At 40.1% G+C, this 17,727-nt stretch overlaps 1 protein-coding gene across 2 annotated transcripts in view; it reads right to left on the reverse strand.

Moving 5' to 3' along the window:
- The window catches only part of TET1 (tet methylcytosine dioxygenase 1), a 99,500-nt gene that overhangs the window by 68,190 nt on the left and 13,583 nt on the right, over window positions 1-17,727 (reverse strand). For both annotated transcript variants that reach the window (XM_020807992.3, XM_020807993.3), the window contains exon 2: window positions 9,265-11,302. In XM_020807992.3, the coding sequence (XP_020663651.3) occupies window positions 9,265-11,181 (1,917 nt within the window). In that variant the 5' untranslated portion in view covers window positions 11,182-11,302. The remainder of the gene's footprint in view (window positions 1-9,264; window positions 11,303-17,727) is intronic.

Genomic DNA, 17,727 nt, shown 5'->3' on the forward strand with positions numbered 1-17,727 from the left:
AAAAATCACATTAATCACATTTGTTGCCTTGTAGGCAACTGTATGTGTGAGAACACATGCAACCACAAACTGATAGATTAAAGAGATTACCCTACACAAAGTTTCAGCTTTTAATTCAAGAAAAGTATGTCAGATTAACCAGCCTTTATCTCGGTTTACTGGGCAAAGTTTAAGAACCTGTGCTGTCCAATCTTGTGTCTATTTACTCAGATGTGAGTTCCAATGTATTCAGCAGAACCTATTTCTAAGTATGCAGAGAATTACGACCCTAGGACACAACCAGATGCTCATTTACCGACTTGTCAGTCTTACTGAAAACAATGGCCTTTACTTCTATGTAAATATGGGTGAAATCCACACTTCTTGGTCTCTCATATCGCAACTGCTGTTTAATGATTAATAATTTTCGAGTACTGTTCCTTTACAGGTATGATTCTACGGTTTGTATATAAGCACAATAAAAAAGTACAATATGTTAAGATACTAGACTACTTGCATAAGAGAAATGTTCCTCCAGAGTTTGAAACTGCCCATTAGAACCAATATGCAAACTCAGTAACTATTGCTTATGGAGTAAAGATTTTTTTTTTTTGCAGGGGGGGGTTGTATGCTCTGCATTTACAGCACTCAAATTTCAGGATGAATGCAAAGTATCATGTTAGGTCTCCCTGCCTATTTTTGGCTCTGTTCTGGGAATTCATACTGAAAACCAGATCTTTGGTTTCTCTCTTTTGCCCCCTGTTGCATTAAGAATGTGCCTTTTAATAATACTTTGCTTACAGGTATTTTATTACAGAAGAAATTTCCCAGTCAATTTGTACACCGTAAGGGTCAAGGAGAAAAAATAATAATTTTAGTGACACAATGGTCTAGAATTCTCAAGATGAAAATAAGGGTTTGTCACCAACACAAATTGGAAGAGACAGGGGCAAATTCATAAACTGAGAGCACTATAATCAGGGTCCAAAATGTGTACTATTTCCATGCAATAGAAGAGCCTAAGCAAATGAAACTGACAGCAAAAAAGAAGTTGAAGAATAGATGGTAGCTCATTAAATAGGCAGAGGGAAGGCTTAAAGTAAAGGGTGAAGAAGCAAAGCTACAATACAATGGGAAGGTCAGGAGAAATCAAAGAGAAGCATGTTTAGCTTGGAAAAAAGGTTGACAGAAAAGCTAGAATTCATCCTTTTCCTGAACTGGTCGCTGATGAAATCTTTTAAACTCTTTGTGTTAAACGCTTCCTGTCTCAGCTCTGTTTTTTCTTTTCTTGTGACCCCAGCAGATGTCAATCTTCTAAATAATTAAAAACAAATAGGTACACATTATATTACAGCTACATTGTCCCTGGGATGCAGGGACTAGCTAATGTACTCCATTGTTGTTTGGCTTTTGAACTTTGGATCAAATATTCTTCTGCTTCACTGTTTAGCATTTTCCTATTCGGTTAATTTTGGAGGGCTTTCTTTATTCCAAACGAATTTGGCAACTTGGAATAATCAATCCTTCCAGTGCCTCAGCTCTGAGATAATCAGGAGAAGCCCTTCTCTCAGTCTTGCTGTCTTCGCAGCCATGTTTGATGGAGACACAAGAGAAGGTCTTTCCAGCTGCTGATCCTAGGCTATGAAATTCCTTGCCAAGGCAGGCTAAACTGGCACCTTCCCTGATGTCCTTCCATTGGCAGGCAATCATCTTTTTACTCCAGTAGCAACTCACTGGTTGTTCAAGGAAACGTCTTTTAACATACACTCTCTTCTTTTTATTATTTTTTTATTATGCCTCTTGTAGTATCTTATTTTATTTGCCTGATTGGTTTTACTTATACTGTACTTCATTGCTCTTGTTGTGTTTTATTTTATTATGTTGTAAACCATGCAGAACAGTGCTTACACTAATGGGGCAGGAGACAAAATAAATAAGTAAATCCAGTCATTCCTTTTTTCTTTATTGTCTTTTAATTTTTCTGTTCCTTCCTTTTAACATTACAAACCTTCATATGTTTTTACCTGCAGTTTCTTTTTAATCTATATGTGTTTCTGTCTAGTTGGGGGGACTCACATGCAGTCCCAGCATAGGAGGAGTATTATTTATTCAGTTCAACTAGTACTCTTCCTTGTAAGAGTGAGGCCTCTGCACAGTAGCGGCAGTACATCATTGCCTGTGCCTACTGCTTCTGTAGCCTCCACAGAGGGCTGAAGAGAGCCCATTCCTTACTTTGCACCCATAAGAGGCTTGGAGTACAGTATTCTGATACTGTACCAGCAATGCATGAATGAGAAGACTACTAGGGTGGGACAGACCTTCTCACCACCTCATCTCCACTAGCTTCAGAATGTTTCAAGGTGCAATCAGACAGATGCTAATTCATTCTCTCAGGCAGTACATGTTCCATTCAAGGCACTAATTAAGGCCAACCGCCAGCAGAAAAACAAGGACTATGTTTACAAGCTGGAAATCCACAACCTCCTTTTCCAGATGCCCAGGACAATTAGGAAGGGGGTTGCTAATTATCTGCCTACCTCCTTCCCTGGCCTTGACCAACAAATCCCTCTCCAGCCTTAACTGTAACTCTGTAGTTTGTTTTTGCTAAGTTTTACTCAAACATATCTATTCCCTCTCTCCCACCAGCACAAACAAAGGTTATCTCCGTAAAACAACCTCCTTGCCAATTAGAGAAGGTAAGATGAGCTTGGAACCAGTCTGGCCAGAAAATCAAAGCATACGCTTTACAAGAACTCAGCAACTCCGCATGTTAGTAAAAAGAAGGAAAATCATTTATCAGCTATAATAGATGTGTAACAGAATCCACCCCTATGTTACCTGTAAAATATACCCATTTAAAGTAATGACCTTCACCTCTCTCCTAACAACTCTATAGAACAAATGTCACTACACAGATTTATTTGGAGGAAGGACACAGAACACAGTAGCTGTAAATATGAATCTCATTTAAAACAGGGATGGGGAACTTTGTTCAGCCCGAGGGCCAAAATACTACCATCTTAGTTGGTAGCTCTTACTATGAGGAATTAGATCATTAAACCACAGTGTCATGGGACAAGAGGGTATGGTAGCTGGGTCTTCTGGAGAATCTAAGCAGGTCAAATTCAGCCTGAGGTCCTCTACCCCTGCAGGTTGCTGAGCCCCTATCCTGGCTCTCTTTCCTTGGACAGAGTCAAGCATCAAGAGGCTTGGCCTAAGATAATTTGTTGCCTGAGGTAGAAGATAGAGTGATGTTCCCTTCTTATTCCACATATGGAAGTCAACTAGAGTTAAAAGTGAATCTTGCTGAAGCACTGATGTTGGCACAGTATCTTCCGTGACACCTGAGGATAACAACCTGCTTAAATAGTACAGGACAGCCTAAACAGTACCCACGGCTCTGTCCTCTCAACCATTACTACCTCTTGTCTTTCAGCATCTGTAGCAACTCCACTTCACTGTGCATAATGGTAGGGCCGGCCCTGCTGATCAGTTAGTTGCACTTCAGTACTACTCACCCTGCCTTATAACTATTCTCTGCCACTCCTTTTGGCTCGCAAGCCCTTGATTTGCCTCTTTGTATCCTGTCTGACCCTTGTAATTTAGCAGCTGCCCAAAATGTCCCTGATATTGCATTTGGAAATCCATAATGTAGATGTCTTGATTGGTTGACATAGTTTTACATATGATCTAATGCTATTGAGTGTATTGCCCACTTAAGGTGAGACAAAATAAATGTCAGCATAAGATGTATAAAAGAGAAGTGCCTGACACTGCACCTGTACTGAACCAGCTGTGGCGGCGGATGTGTGAGTGGATGTCCAGCCCTCATTACGTCCAGCTGTGTGGGGGTATTCATATACAAATACCCCCATCTCTAGTTGTCTCATATTGTTTTCTCTTTTTGGTGGAGCTTTACTGTATTTTGAATTAGATGGTGGGTAAGACTGGACAAAAATTGTCAAGGGGAACCTTTACCTTTACCTTTACCTGGTGGGTAAGAAACCTTGATTGATTGATTGACTGATTCATTCATTCATTCTGATCTGATTATGATTTCTCTTTCTCATGTACTGTTTCCTGCTTTTGAAATAATGTTCTGTTGCCTTGCCTGTGCTTTTTGGGGGGTAGTTTTTAAGGGTTCTTTAGTGCTTTTGCAGTCCCTGAAAACACAAATTGGAAACATTAAATGAATTACCTTAAGGCTTTTCTCTTTCATATAAAATGAAGGACTAGTACACACAAAAAATATAAAAATACAAAAAGAAAAGAGATACAACCCCCCCCCTTCAAAAAGATTGTGAAACAAAAGAAATATGAAAATATTCACCAAACACAATCATACTAACCACCTTGGCTGTATCCTCCTTTATGCTATAAATCAGTGCAGTTTTGTTAACCATTAGCAACATTATTTGGTTCATCTGAGAGACATTGTATATCCAATGAAACCATATAACATCAAGGGTATGTTTATATACCAGAGAAATTATTTTGAAGGATTTGTATACAATCTGGGAGGGGCATGAGTGCTACTCAAAAGAAATTAGAAGTCACTCTGCTTTTTTCTTTGGCACCTCAGTCCTAAATGCAATTTTCATTCCAGCCGATTCAGTAAAACATAGATCCCAGGAGGCTGGATGTCAGATAGCAAACTAATACACTGAGAATGTGAACAAGATCTTGAAGAGATGCAAGATTCATCACAGTTAATCTTAATTCCTATCTATCTTGGCCCCCAAAATTGGACACAGTGCAGTTCAGAGAGTGTCCTGTTCTTTTAAGGGGTGGGAGAGATTTCAAAAGCCTTTGTGGCAGCTATTGCTAAGTGTCTCTTCAGAACAAACACTCTAATCTGAATAGCTTTCTGTCTGCATCTTTTCCGAGTAAGATACTTGAATGCATGGTGGCAAACCAGCTCCCCATGGATCACTTCTAATCTCGTTTACAGCCTGGTTCTACAACTACTCTGGAGATATTGTTCACCATGTTGTCCCTCCCAGTATCCTGCCCAGTTGAGATAGCATTAAGATGCACCATTTTGCAGCTGCTTTAGTTATTTTTAAAAGTAAGTTTCATGCGTGTTTGAGAGACCACGCAAAATGTTGCCTGCTGTTCTTGACATCATGGGAAATCAAACTGTGATTTGATTTATATAGGAAATAAGAAATTCTGATGCATGCATAGCACTCAGTCGCAGTGCTACAAACTATACGTAGTTTGGAGGATCATTTGAATGCTGCTATAATGTTACACTAATAACTGCAAAAATGGCATGCAGGAAAACGGCAATCTACCTGCCAAAGATTAAATCACCAGAAACCAATGTAGTTGTGCATTGATGTTGTTTTCTGTTTTTTGAATGTGACACTGAGCATGCAAATCAGATATATCCCACTATAAAAGTCTCACTGAAAATGTGGTTCCAAAACTGTCAATTTTTCTAGCAAGGTGGATAGAGTTGTCTTTTCTGTACCAGTCTTTACACTTATGGTTTGTTTATCCTGAAAAAGATTTGCTCTGCATTACCATTTTAAAAACATTTTTGTTGCACTTCTATGATGCTTGAGTGACTGAGTGCTGTAGCAGAAGCAGAGCTCATGAGCTCAAATCACAGGGACTTTCTGATGGGCAGGGATGATTATGTCACACACATCTCACACATTCCTTGTTCTTGGCTGAAATCTTCACAGGAGCTGGAAGGAAACGGAATTTTCCCAACAATAATATACAGTGGTGCCTCGCTTAGCGATTGCCTCATTTAACAATCTATTCGCTTAGCGATGAGGTTTTTGGAGCAATCTTGCGCTCCGTTTAGCTATGTTTCCTATGGGGAAATTTCACATAGCGATGACAGTTTAGGTCCCCCTGTTTTGCTTAGCAATGTCCATTTGCACTATTTTAAAGTGTCTTAAAATGTTCAAAAACTCTTTAAAATGCTTGGAATCATTAGTGCACCTTGTACAACCTTTGCAAACTTAATTTGGCTTTGTTCTGAGTCTTCGTTAATTTTTGGTGAATTCCCCCCCCCATTGGAATGCATTGAACTGTAGGTTTGACAGCTGTCAAACCTACAGTTCAATGCAATCCAATGGGGGGGGGGGGAAATTCACCAAAAATTAACGAAGACTCAGAACAAAGCCAAATTAAGTTTCCAAAGGTTGTACAAGGTGCACTAAAGATTTCAAGCATTTAAAACAGTTTTTGAACATTTTAAGACACTTTAAAAATAGCAAAAACGGACCTGTCAAAACCATTGAAACGCATTGCAACCTATTCAATGCATTCCAATGGGGGAACCGCGTTTTGCTTAGCGATGTTTCCTATGACGAGTTTCGCTTAAGGACGGTAATCCATTCCCATTGGAACGGATTAACCGGTTTTCAATGCATTCCTATGGGAAATGGTGTTTCGCTTAGCGATGTTTTCCCATAGCGATGGGCTTTTTTTGGAACCAATTAACATTGCTAAGCGAGGCACCACTGTACTGCTTTGAGCTATTCTCATTGTAACCCAAATTATTTTGGGTGACTTGGTCTGGAATTAGTATTCATTAGCTCTACAGAAGACCTGCTCACAATGAACCTGAAATACAGATCAACACAGCTGCCTGAATCTCTGGATTCTTCTTGAGTGCATAGCAATAGGGTAAAGAGTACCAGGATTTCAAAAGTTACTGCTGCACTACTGGCCAAGCAAAATGACTGCCACAATCCCCATGTAACATCAGCTAACAAGATGTCATTGCCAAACCTTATTTAATTGTCTATGTTCTTATGTATAAGGAGTACTCAGGTCAATGCTTTCTCAGCTTAGACTGAAATATGCATTAGATCAGTGACAATGACCACATTATAAAAGCAGCAAAAAACCCTTTCTCCCATCTCCACAATCCTTTGGAAAGTGACAACAAATGCTGATAGAAATTCCAGGCTTGCCATGCATTTCGGTGGAGCCAGGAGCTCCACATTGGTTGTTCTGTTGCTGCTGTTGTCTCAAGAGATCCCCCTCTAATGTACAGCAATATCTCCTGCTGAGTAGGAAACTTCCAAGGAATGCTATTCATCATCCAGGGGAGTCTGGCGGCATATCATACCACTGGAGCAAAATATCCAATTAAAAAGGAGCAACCAGAATCCACTTCTGAATTGTGTCAAACTGAGCTCACTGCTTTTTGGCTGGCCAGGTTACTCTTCCTAGAGCTCCATCCTCTGGCCAGACCTGAGAAGCAGAGCATAATGCTGAGTATCTGGTTTTATTATCTCTTTAGACAGCAGGCCCACAAGCTGGGGCCAGGCATATACAGTACTCTTACCAAAGCTAGACAGTTATTTTTGCAAAAGTAACCCCTTCCTGTTCCTTGGTATACTGTTTTAAAGATAATGTGGCATCATTGCTCATTCAAATATTAAAAGAGGATTTAACTGCAACATGCGGTGTTGGATGTTACTTTCCATTACTTTTGGTTCCTTCAAAACTTGGGATTGGTAAGAGGCTGGCATAACACTTGAAAAATTCCTAACAACATTGCTCTAAAAATGCTACCGTATTTTTCCATGTATAAGATGATACTTTTGTCTAAAATATTTAGATTAAAAATTGAGGGTTGTCTTATACACGGAAGGATGGGGGAGAGATCAAAGGGCTTTGATCCCTGACTTCCACCTCCACTTTTTGCAAAGAAAGTGGAAGAGGAAAGCACTTTCCTCACAAGAAAGTGGAGGGAGAAAGCAGGAATCATCAAAGCACTTTGATTCCTGCTTCCCCCCTCTACTTTCTTGCGAGGAATGTGCTTTTCCCCTACATTTTCTTTGCAGAAAATGGAGGGGGAAAGCAGGAATCAAAGCGCTTTGCTCCCTGACTCCCCCCCCCCACATGTTCTTGCGAAGAAATAAATTTTGGGTTAGAAAAGAGGGGCGTCTTATACATGGGGGTGTCTTATACATGAACAAATAATTAGAAAGCATTTGTTATATCAATGCAGTCATTTCATTCTCACTCATTCTTTGCTTTTGAAATATAATTTTGTTTTGCCCTTGTTTAAAAAAAAGTAACCCCTCACAGGTGACTGTTACTTGTGGCTCATTATTTCCAACCTCTGCTTCTGATCATATCTCTCTGCAACCAAAGATAAGCTAGCTCTTCTCATTTCAACTTGCTTTTTTTAAATTGCTATGCCAGCTGAAAAATACCATTCATTGCTCAGTGGTATGGTAACTTATTTGCATATGAAAGGTCACAGGTTCAATGCAAAGCAGATCCAGAGGATTCCTGCTTAAAACTCTTCAGAGCCACTGCCAGTCAGTATCCGTGGAATTAGGCTAGAAGATGAACCAATGGTCTGACTCAATATAAGGCAGCTCCCTCTCTTGAAATCAAGGATGAGAAAACTGAGCCCTTTTTATGAGTCTCACTTCTGTGCCACTGATGCATTTAATTTGATATTTTACTGTATTCTGGCACTTGTGTTTCAGTTTTTGATGATTAAATGGTTATATGGTACCTGGAAGACTAGGTTAATAGGTGCCTAATAAATGTAAATAAATAATAAATTGAGACCGTTCACCTTTGAATAGTTCAGAGCTTTAGAAATATATCAGTTCTACTCATAGGAGAAAATCGAGACTAAAGCAGCATTCCTCAATTCCACCCAAGTTGAATAGCACAGGAGCAGCAGGGAATGGGATGATCCTCTTGTCTTCCCTGGCTATGTGTTTCTGTTCTGAAAGACTGCATGTACTGCACCTATAAATAACTTAAATCAAGGTATATTCAAGGAGGGGCAATCTTGTAATTACTGCAGATGAATAGGGTTTTGATAGGTACCTTGTAATAGAACTGCATTATTGGCTTGAAATAAAATGGAGTTCATTAGATAGTACAGGACAAAACTGAACGTTAAGCACGATCTTAAAAAATAATAATTTGAGTAGTAATGTCAGATGTGTTGCTATTAATTTAGGGATGGGTGCAAAAACTAGCTAACCCATTGCCCAGGTGTTTGGAAGCCCCCATTTCATAACTGTTCTAATTCTGCAGTGGTGCTTTGAATTAAATAGGGCATTAAGTTTAACATTTGCTCTGAATTTTAACAACCAACTGTGCAATTTACAGAAAAATAAGTCCCACTGGATTGATTTAAGAGGACTTTAGTGCACTGAGCACAACACTGGACTGTGGTCAAACGTTGGGCAAGTATTTTTAACATTTAACCCACATCATACAGTCATGGCTTTACACCCATGTTAGGAAGAGTATACGAGACTAAGTATTTTCTCTGCTTACCTCTGAGGGTAGCATTAAGCCCAGCGGTGGCGGCGGCTTCTTCAATTCTTCACATTTTCTCTTTTTACATATACGGTGACTTGTCTTGCGTTTCCTGCAACAGCTGCATTCTTCACAATTAGTCTTCCGCAGACACGGCTCACATACTCCGCATCGACGTCGCTTTTTCTTCTCAGCTACAGGTTGCAAGGAGGTAAAAGAGACTAGGAGACTACCAACTGAATTTCCACAGGAGGTGGGCTCTGAAGCAACAACTAGGCCAGCGTCGTATGTCCTGGTATCCTGAACAAGGTGTATGCCTTTTCCATCCTCGAGTCCTGATTGGGGCAAGGGATCCTGAGGCTTTGGAATGGGTTCCTCTGGTAGGGTGCCTGCTTCTGCCCCCCCGGCTGTGTCTGAGGGCAGCTCTAAAGTAGCACCTTTGGAAGGCCAACTTTCCTTAATGGCCTGGTGGCTGCTTACTAAAACAGAATCAGAGGTGCTTTCTTCCAGGTTGAGTGGCATGACGGGCACAGCCACTGGATGGAATGTTTCTGGTACAATATTTTCTAGTGTCCGCTCAAGATCCCCCAAGGCAAAACTAGTCAAAAAGGTACAAGAAGGGTGTTCGTGATCTGACAGTTCCTTTGCTTCGCCGCAACCTGAATAATATTGTCCGGAATTAAAATAAGAATCAAGTGCTTTATTGCCTGGCTCTAGTTCTACAATCTTTGGTAAATAAGACTCCATACATGGGACTGGATCTTTCAGACCATCTCCAGATTCAGTGAGGCTATGCAAACCAGGCTGTTCTGTACTGGCAGGCTCAGGATCTTGCCTGTGGTGGGACTCTGGCAACACACAGGGATCATCTAAATTCAATTTTGAGATTAATTCAGAGGTAATTGAAATGACAGCATCAGGTTCGCAATGCCTTAGCACCACATCACAGTGATTTTTGGAATGAGGGTCTGCAGGAGACTCTGACCTTTCTGCAGGCACCTTTGAGTTTGTATCTGAGGAAAGAGGCACCGTGGAATCACAGGATGAACCAGAATGTCCTTTGGAGGCAGGAGGCAAATCTAGACTACTTTTCAGGGGTGTCTTCATAGATGTTCCAGATTCATTTCCAGGTATCTTTAAAGCAACGGCGGAATCAAGGTGTGAATGGGAAGTGACAGACTCAGCTGCATTTGAGGTGTTAAATAGATTGTCCAGATCCTGTTTGCCAGAGACAAGTTCTTGATCTTTGCATCCCTCCTGGAATACTTCAGAATGAAGGATATTTGGTATGTCACTAATAGAAGGAGAAATGCTTTTCTCAGGAGATGACTCTCCTTTTTCAGCTTGCCGGTCACATTCAGAGGGATTAACTATCTCTTTATTGCACACAGTATGATCTTCTTTGGAAGAAGGCGATTCACCTTTCTGGTTGGAAAACTGTTGGGAAGCCTGTGCTATTTCTTCAATTTCTTTCCTATCTGGCACATGGGGGGTTCCCGTGCCAGATTTTTCTCTTCTCCCCAGGACAGCTTTTTTGGTTCTCGTGATTGTCGCTGTTTGGAAGCGTCTGTGGGAAAAGGGCTTGCTACGAAGTGTCATGGTAAAACCACTGCCATTTAAATGAGGTTGGTTGTGAAAGAGAACATTATCAGATAATTCCAGGTTCATCCAAGGTGTTCCAGACAAGCTTTTGGTGACACTGCTTCGGAGAAATCGGCATGAGGAAGTCAACTGGGAGTTCTGTTCTTGGGACTTTTTCTTGCCATTTTTCTTTTCCTCCAATAACCTTTTGCACTTTGCAGAACATACTGCCTTTGGGGAAGTCTTCTGGGCATCTTTTGTTACTTGGCAGGATTTCTTTTTGACTGGGCTTGATTTCTTTTTGCTTATCTCTTCTTTTCTAACTGAACGAGAAGATCTGGCATCACGGGCCATCTCTGTCAAGCAGCAGATGGGCAACTAGGAGTGGAATTAAAGATCATGGATTCCTCCAGAGGTTCTTTTACTTCAGCAGAAGCTTACATATTCACCTGGGCATTTTCTGTACAATACAGAGCTGAAACAGAAAAACAATAAATAAGAGCCAAGAATTCTTACACTTCTTGGTAATATTTACACAGTATTTTAGAACAATCATTCTCAACCTTTTTTTTTTTGCCATGGCCATTAACACAATATAAAAGAAATATACGCTGAATCAAGATTGTATAAGTCACATAACGAACCTTATACGGTGATGTGTGAATAATTATTTCCAGTCTGTGGCCCCCTTCAAATGTGCCAGGGTGTCCCATAGGCCCATATGGCCCTGTCGAGAAGGACTGCTTTAGAAAATGAGGGTACCTCACATGCATGGTCTCTGTAATGTGTACTAATGATTGAATGTAAAAAAGTTAAAGTAACACAGCTACCTGTGCTGAGTTAATTTTGCTAACAATGAGGATACTGTATAATGGTTCCCTCTGATTGGATTAGATTGCCCCTTGCAAATCTTGTTAGGCAAAAAGTGGCCAGAAAACCTATCACCTCTGACTTTGAAGCTCACATTTTGCAATTTACTTTAAACAAATGGAATCTGGCCTGAACACCTGGTCATTCTTCTTGGAACCTCTATATTTCTTCTGGAACTTCTTCTGAAACTTCTATATTTCTTCTATACCACCCCTATTTCTGTAATACCCATACTGATGAAAGGGCTTACAGGACTCAAAAGCTAGCTACTGTCTGAGATATAGAGGGATCGCACATCCTTGTTTTCAGATAAAGAGTGGAAACAAGCTTTCCTGTTCTAGTATAAGAAATAACATATTAGTGTTACTTTTTTAAAGTTAATTTAAGGGGCATTTTAGAGTCATTTTACTAGGATGTTTTTCAAAATCTATGCCATACTCTCTGAAAAATCCATTGCATTTGAACAGCAAGTAAATAGCATCTTTGCTAGTGTGGAGGTGGAGAAAGAAAGAAGGGAAGAAATACATCAGATCTGTGGCAAATGTTAACTGCACAGTTTGTTAGAAACCATGGATATGGTTTCTCCAATCCGAATCTTTGCAGAAGTGTTGAATATATATCCCATCGTCCCCAGCCAGCTACCACATTGTGGGATTTGTGCAGATCTGGAAAGTGTCACGTTGGGGAATGCAACTTAAAAAAAGCAACTTGACTCCAAAAAAGGAGTCAATAACAGAATGTATTGCTCGCAGGCAGCAGTGTCAACACAAATATTCCATGCCATTTTCTCTGTCAATCCTGCTCTTCCTAACATGAACATTTAGTGTAACAGCAAACTAGCATGTTAAAAACCCATCCCATTCAATTTTAAGGTGTTTATATTAGATGTTTAAGTTCACTAATGGTTAACAAAACGTGTTAGATTTTTTTTCTACTTACATTCCAACCCCTGGGCTTTATCTCAGGTCTCCAAAACAAATCTGTATTCTTGCAGACTGCAAAGAATGGCTGACAGTAGCTTTCTTAAGGCTACTGAAAGAGCTTACAGCACTGCACTTACACTGGCATAACTAACCAAAAGGATTCTGACCACTATACTTGCATAATAGCAACACTGTACATATTATTGCAAAATTATCAAACTGCTTCCAGTGCTCCTCATTTTTCTGATTCTTTTCTCATTCTCTATTATGCTGACTGATGAATTTTGACAATGCTAATTTACTTAAAATAGCTAAGCAGCATGATTTGGCATACTGTTTTCTCTTTCACTTCTCAGTATTTAGCATACACATATCTAGCTGCAATGACTACATGGAGAAATTGGGTTTCTTTAACCTTAATGACTTTTCTTATCAGGCAAACCTTTTAAAAATTATCCTATCCATGGCTATTGTGGGTTTTTCGGGCTCTTTGGCCATGTTTTGAAGGTTGTTCTTCCTAACGTCTCACCAGCCTCTGTGGTCGGCATCTTCAGAGGACAGGAGTAGCACGCTAATCCTGTTCTCTGAAGATGCCGGCCACAGAGGTTGTCTTGTCATTTTTATTAGGCATTTTAATTGGTTATTTTAAATTTGGATGAATAATAAATATGAAATAAAAATTTAACACTGGTTTTGAGAATGCACGTCATACAGTGCTACGTAATCTTGATTCTAATGTATGGCATGGAAGCAGAGGCTAACACAGTTTTTTAAAATAAGCATGTGAAATATGGATTTATTGCAGTATACTAAAAATTAAAAGGCTGACTAACAAAGAAGTACTAAGAAGAATGTAAAAGGACCCAATAAAGCAAATAAAATTAGGAAGTGAGAGTACTTGAGTCATGTGATGAACAACAAAAGGTAAAACTTTTCACACCTGATCCTTCAAGATAAAATAAATGGGACAAGAAGCGCAAAAGAACACAACGTAAATTAGCTGAAGAACCTCAGAGGACGGTTGCTGTTTAGAATTGGCACATCCAAAGTAAACATTTTAAAGAAAGAATAAAATCTTAAATTCTAAAATATATGCTTCTGTCTTATTTTATTATAAGAAATCACAAGGTTGAAAATGATCATGTATTTAAGCAATACCAATAAGAAAAATATTAAAAGGGAATAAACATTTTCATTTATATTGTTATCGGAACTTAGATCCAGAGAAAGCTAGATGCAGTTTTGATGTGGATTTGAATGGAATGAATGGCTGTCACTCACACAGACAGATAAGAGTTTTTCCATATAGGATGTAATAGTAACTCTTTACAAAAGTTATTACATCAACGGTTAATCTAATAGTAGTAACACAGAAGCTTCTTGAGCTCTCTTTTTATAGTTCATCCAGAAGGTCACCATCTGATCCTAAATGGCGTACATGTACCCTGCCCCCGATCCTAGCTGACTCTGGGAGTGGGAGGAAAGATCCAAGGAAGGGAAGGGGCCTCAAAATCTGGAGTCACCCAGACCGTTTGGTAGCAGGGCCTGGGGAGGGAAGCAGAGCCCTGCTGGATCAGGCCAAGGGCCCATCTAGTCCAGATTCCTGTATCTCACAGTGGCCCCACCAGATGCCTCTAGGAGCACACAAGACAACTAGATACCTGTCTCCTGATACCCCTCCCCTGCATCTGGCATTTGGAGGTACATTCCTTTGAAGCTTGGAGATTATACATCCCCATCATGGCTTGTAACCTGCAATGGACTTTTCCTCCAGGAATCTGTCCAATCCCTTTTTAAAGCATCTAGGCCAGATGCCATCACCACATCCTGTAGCAAGGGGTTCCACAGACTAACAACATGCTGGGTAAAGAAATATTTACTTTTGTCTGTTTTCAAGTCATAGCAGGCCTGTAGTGAACTGCCCTTGCAGGTAAGAAAAATTACATTACCTGCTTCAGGTCTGCTTTGTTGTATGAGTCACTATGTAGAGCTGAGATGGACAACGTGTATTGTTGTTGCACAACTATCATCAACCCTAGGCCATATTGCCAACAATGAAGAATGATGGGAATTGTAATCCAACATCTGGAAGGACATACTTCACCCATTCTGAGGCTGAGGAATCTATAATAGGTGCAACATTCTTGCCTTGATCATTACTATGTGGAACTTAACCTAGATCAGACTTCTACAACCTAGTGTCCCTCCCCTGGATGTGTGCAACTCCCATCATGTCTTGCTGGCTGGAGACAGAAGTAGTTATAGTCTGGTACACCTGGAGAATAACAGAGTGGCAAAAACTGCTCTACATGATGCCCCCTCACTGCACAGAAACCCTTATCATTCAGTTTGCTTTCTACACTGCACTTTTATTAGCCACCTAGGAATTCTTTGTTATACATTTATATTTTCAACAGCTGAATCTTCCACAGGGCATTCATAAAACTCATATATAATGTGGGGAGAGAATATATATGTATATGTATATGTATATGTATGTGTGTGTGTTCATGTATATTCATCTTCCTCTCTCTCTTAAATATGCATTGGCCAAAAGTAAGCTGCAGACAAGTCTTACTGAAACCAACTACAGTGGTGCCTCGCTTAGCAATCGCTCCGTTTAGCGATGAAATCGCTTTGCGATGAACTTTTTGCAATCGCTTTTGCAATCGCTTTGTGATGTTCCCTAGGGGGTATTTTCGCTTTGTGATGACCGAGCATCGCAAAGTGACCATTTTCGCAGAACTGATTGGCGGTTTCAAAATGGCCGCAGGGAAAAAAGCACGGCCGCCCGCTGTTTTCTGGGATGGATTCCTCACTTAAGAGGCACCAGAAATGGCCGCGCTATGGAGGATCTTCACTGAACAGTGAGTTTTAAGCCCATAGGAACGCATTAATTGCAGTTTAATGCATTTCTATGGGCTTTTTTATTTCACATTGCGATGTTTTCGTGCAACAGCGATTTTTGCAGAACGAATTAACGTCGCAATGCGAGGCACCACTGTATATGGATTTGATACCACAGTCTTTTATCTAGAAATGGGCTTACTGTCTCCAAAAGAGCTTGCTTCCAGGTATGTGCACACAGAACTGCAGTCTTAATTAAGAACCAAACAAATTCCTATCAAAATCAATCAGGATTAAGACACTTTGCTGGATCATGGGCATTTTTTTTTCCTGGATACAGTGCAGTTACATCTCAGTGTAAACATGCTGTCTCTACTCAATTTTGCAGCAACACGTTTAGTGGTATTTAAAAAGTTTTAAAGCATGTGGAAAAGAAACGGGAGAAGAATTGTTAGGCATATTTACTATGGACTGAGCAAAGACAAGCACCTCAATACAGAGAGGTTCGCAAGGGCTTGAGCCAACTCCACTGATGCACATAACACACTCTGAAGCAAACACATACAGTATCTGGTGGAGCTTTTGGCCATTTTGTTCTAATAGGATTCCCCTCACACTTCCAACAAATTTTAAGACTTCCCCAAATGCTTTTCAATGCAGTATTGCTGGGAAAAAAATGCAAGGGTGAAGGGCCATACTATACTCAAGACAGTTAGGATGCTCAATTAAATGACAGAGAGCTTGGTATATGTAGTTACTTCTTTTGACTACAATCCCCACAATAACCCTGCTGGCTGAGGGATTGTAGGGGTGGTGGTTGGAAAAAAGTAACTCTTCCAGTCTCTGAGATTTCAGCAATAGTTCTTAAAACAGTTGCCTATACAGTTGTATGTTTTCAGCTGACCAGCAAGATCACAATAAAGTGATTTTGGCTTCTTACAGATTAAGAGTTGGTGGATGCACAATGTACAGAAACTAGTAGAGTGAAGAGAAAGAAGAGACATTTTAATTTAACAGGTCAGTGCTACAGATTTACATACACCCTTTGCCACTATGATATTTCTCAGTCACTATTCAAAGGCAGTTAATCTGTTACAGGAAGGCAAGTGATTAGACTGACTTAGAAGTTCAGAAAAGACATGTTATCAATAAGGTATAGAAATTTGGCTGTGAGGGCGAACTGGCTACGACCTTTGTCACTTCAATGATCACCAGGGTTGATCTGGCTGATCTGGCTGACTAAGCGTGTGTCCCCTTCCTCCCTCACCACTCCATGTGCATCCTTCCAGAAGCTTCCATATTCAGTAGAAGAGGCCAACCATCCAAAAAAGGAGTGTACCATTCTTCAGTCAAGGCAGGGTATAGACATTTTTAAAGTGCTTTTTCTATAAGGAACTGGATCTAAAGTTCATGTGAATGGAAGAGTTTACTGCTCACTAAGTCATCCTAGTGTAGGAATGGGGAAAGAGGCTTTTACCTATTCATTATCTCCCCAGCCCAAGTCTGACAATCTTCAAAGGAAAGGTGGAAGATTGAAGGGTGTTTTGGAACAATGTTGGGAACATGGCTGCAGAAAGAAAAACATTTCTCCTGTCTGGAGTATATATAGTACAGCCACATTTGAGCACAAAACCTTTGATTCAGAAACATTTCAAGCTGACAATCACCTGGTAAATCCAAAGTAAGAAAACATGGTGGTCGGTGAAACGTCACCTGCAACTTTTTAAATTACAGTTGAATTAAGTGATAATGGCTTTATGGGGAGTACAACCCCTCCCAAACAGAATAGCAGCAGAAAGATGAAGTAAGCTACACAGAGAGTTGGGAAATCATCTTTTCTGCAAGATTTTTAAGACAAAGTCTGAACAAGTATCAGTGAGAGCTTACAGAGATAAGAAAAATCCTAGTTTCAAGATAACTGAAATAAGAGAATACCTCAGCTCTTTCCACTGAGATTATGCATCTCTTACTTCGCTCAGTTTCTCACCACCATTTCCTTTATACTCCTATTATACGCAGTCAAGTCATCTCCAATTTACGGCGACCCTATGAATAAGTGATTTTCAAAATGTCCTGTTCTTAACAGCCCTGTTCAGCTTGTGTAAACTCAAGCCTGTTATTCTTTTATGGAGTCAATCTTTCTTGTATTTGGTGTTCCTCTTTTCCTGCTCCTTTCAACATTTCCCAGTATTATTGACTTTTCCAGAAAATCAGGCCTTCACATGACGTGCCCAAAGGACGACACCCTCAGTTTCATTAC

This window comes from Pogona vitticeps, chromosome 3 (genome assembly GCF_051106095.1).
Source record: "Pogona vitticeps strain Pit_001003342236 chromosome 3, PviZW2.1, whole genome shotgun sequence".
NCBI classification, from domain to species: Eukaryota; Metazoa; Chordata; class Lepidosauria; order Squamata; family Agamidae; genus Pogona; species Pogona vitticeps.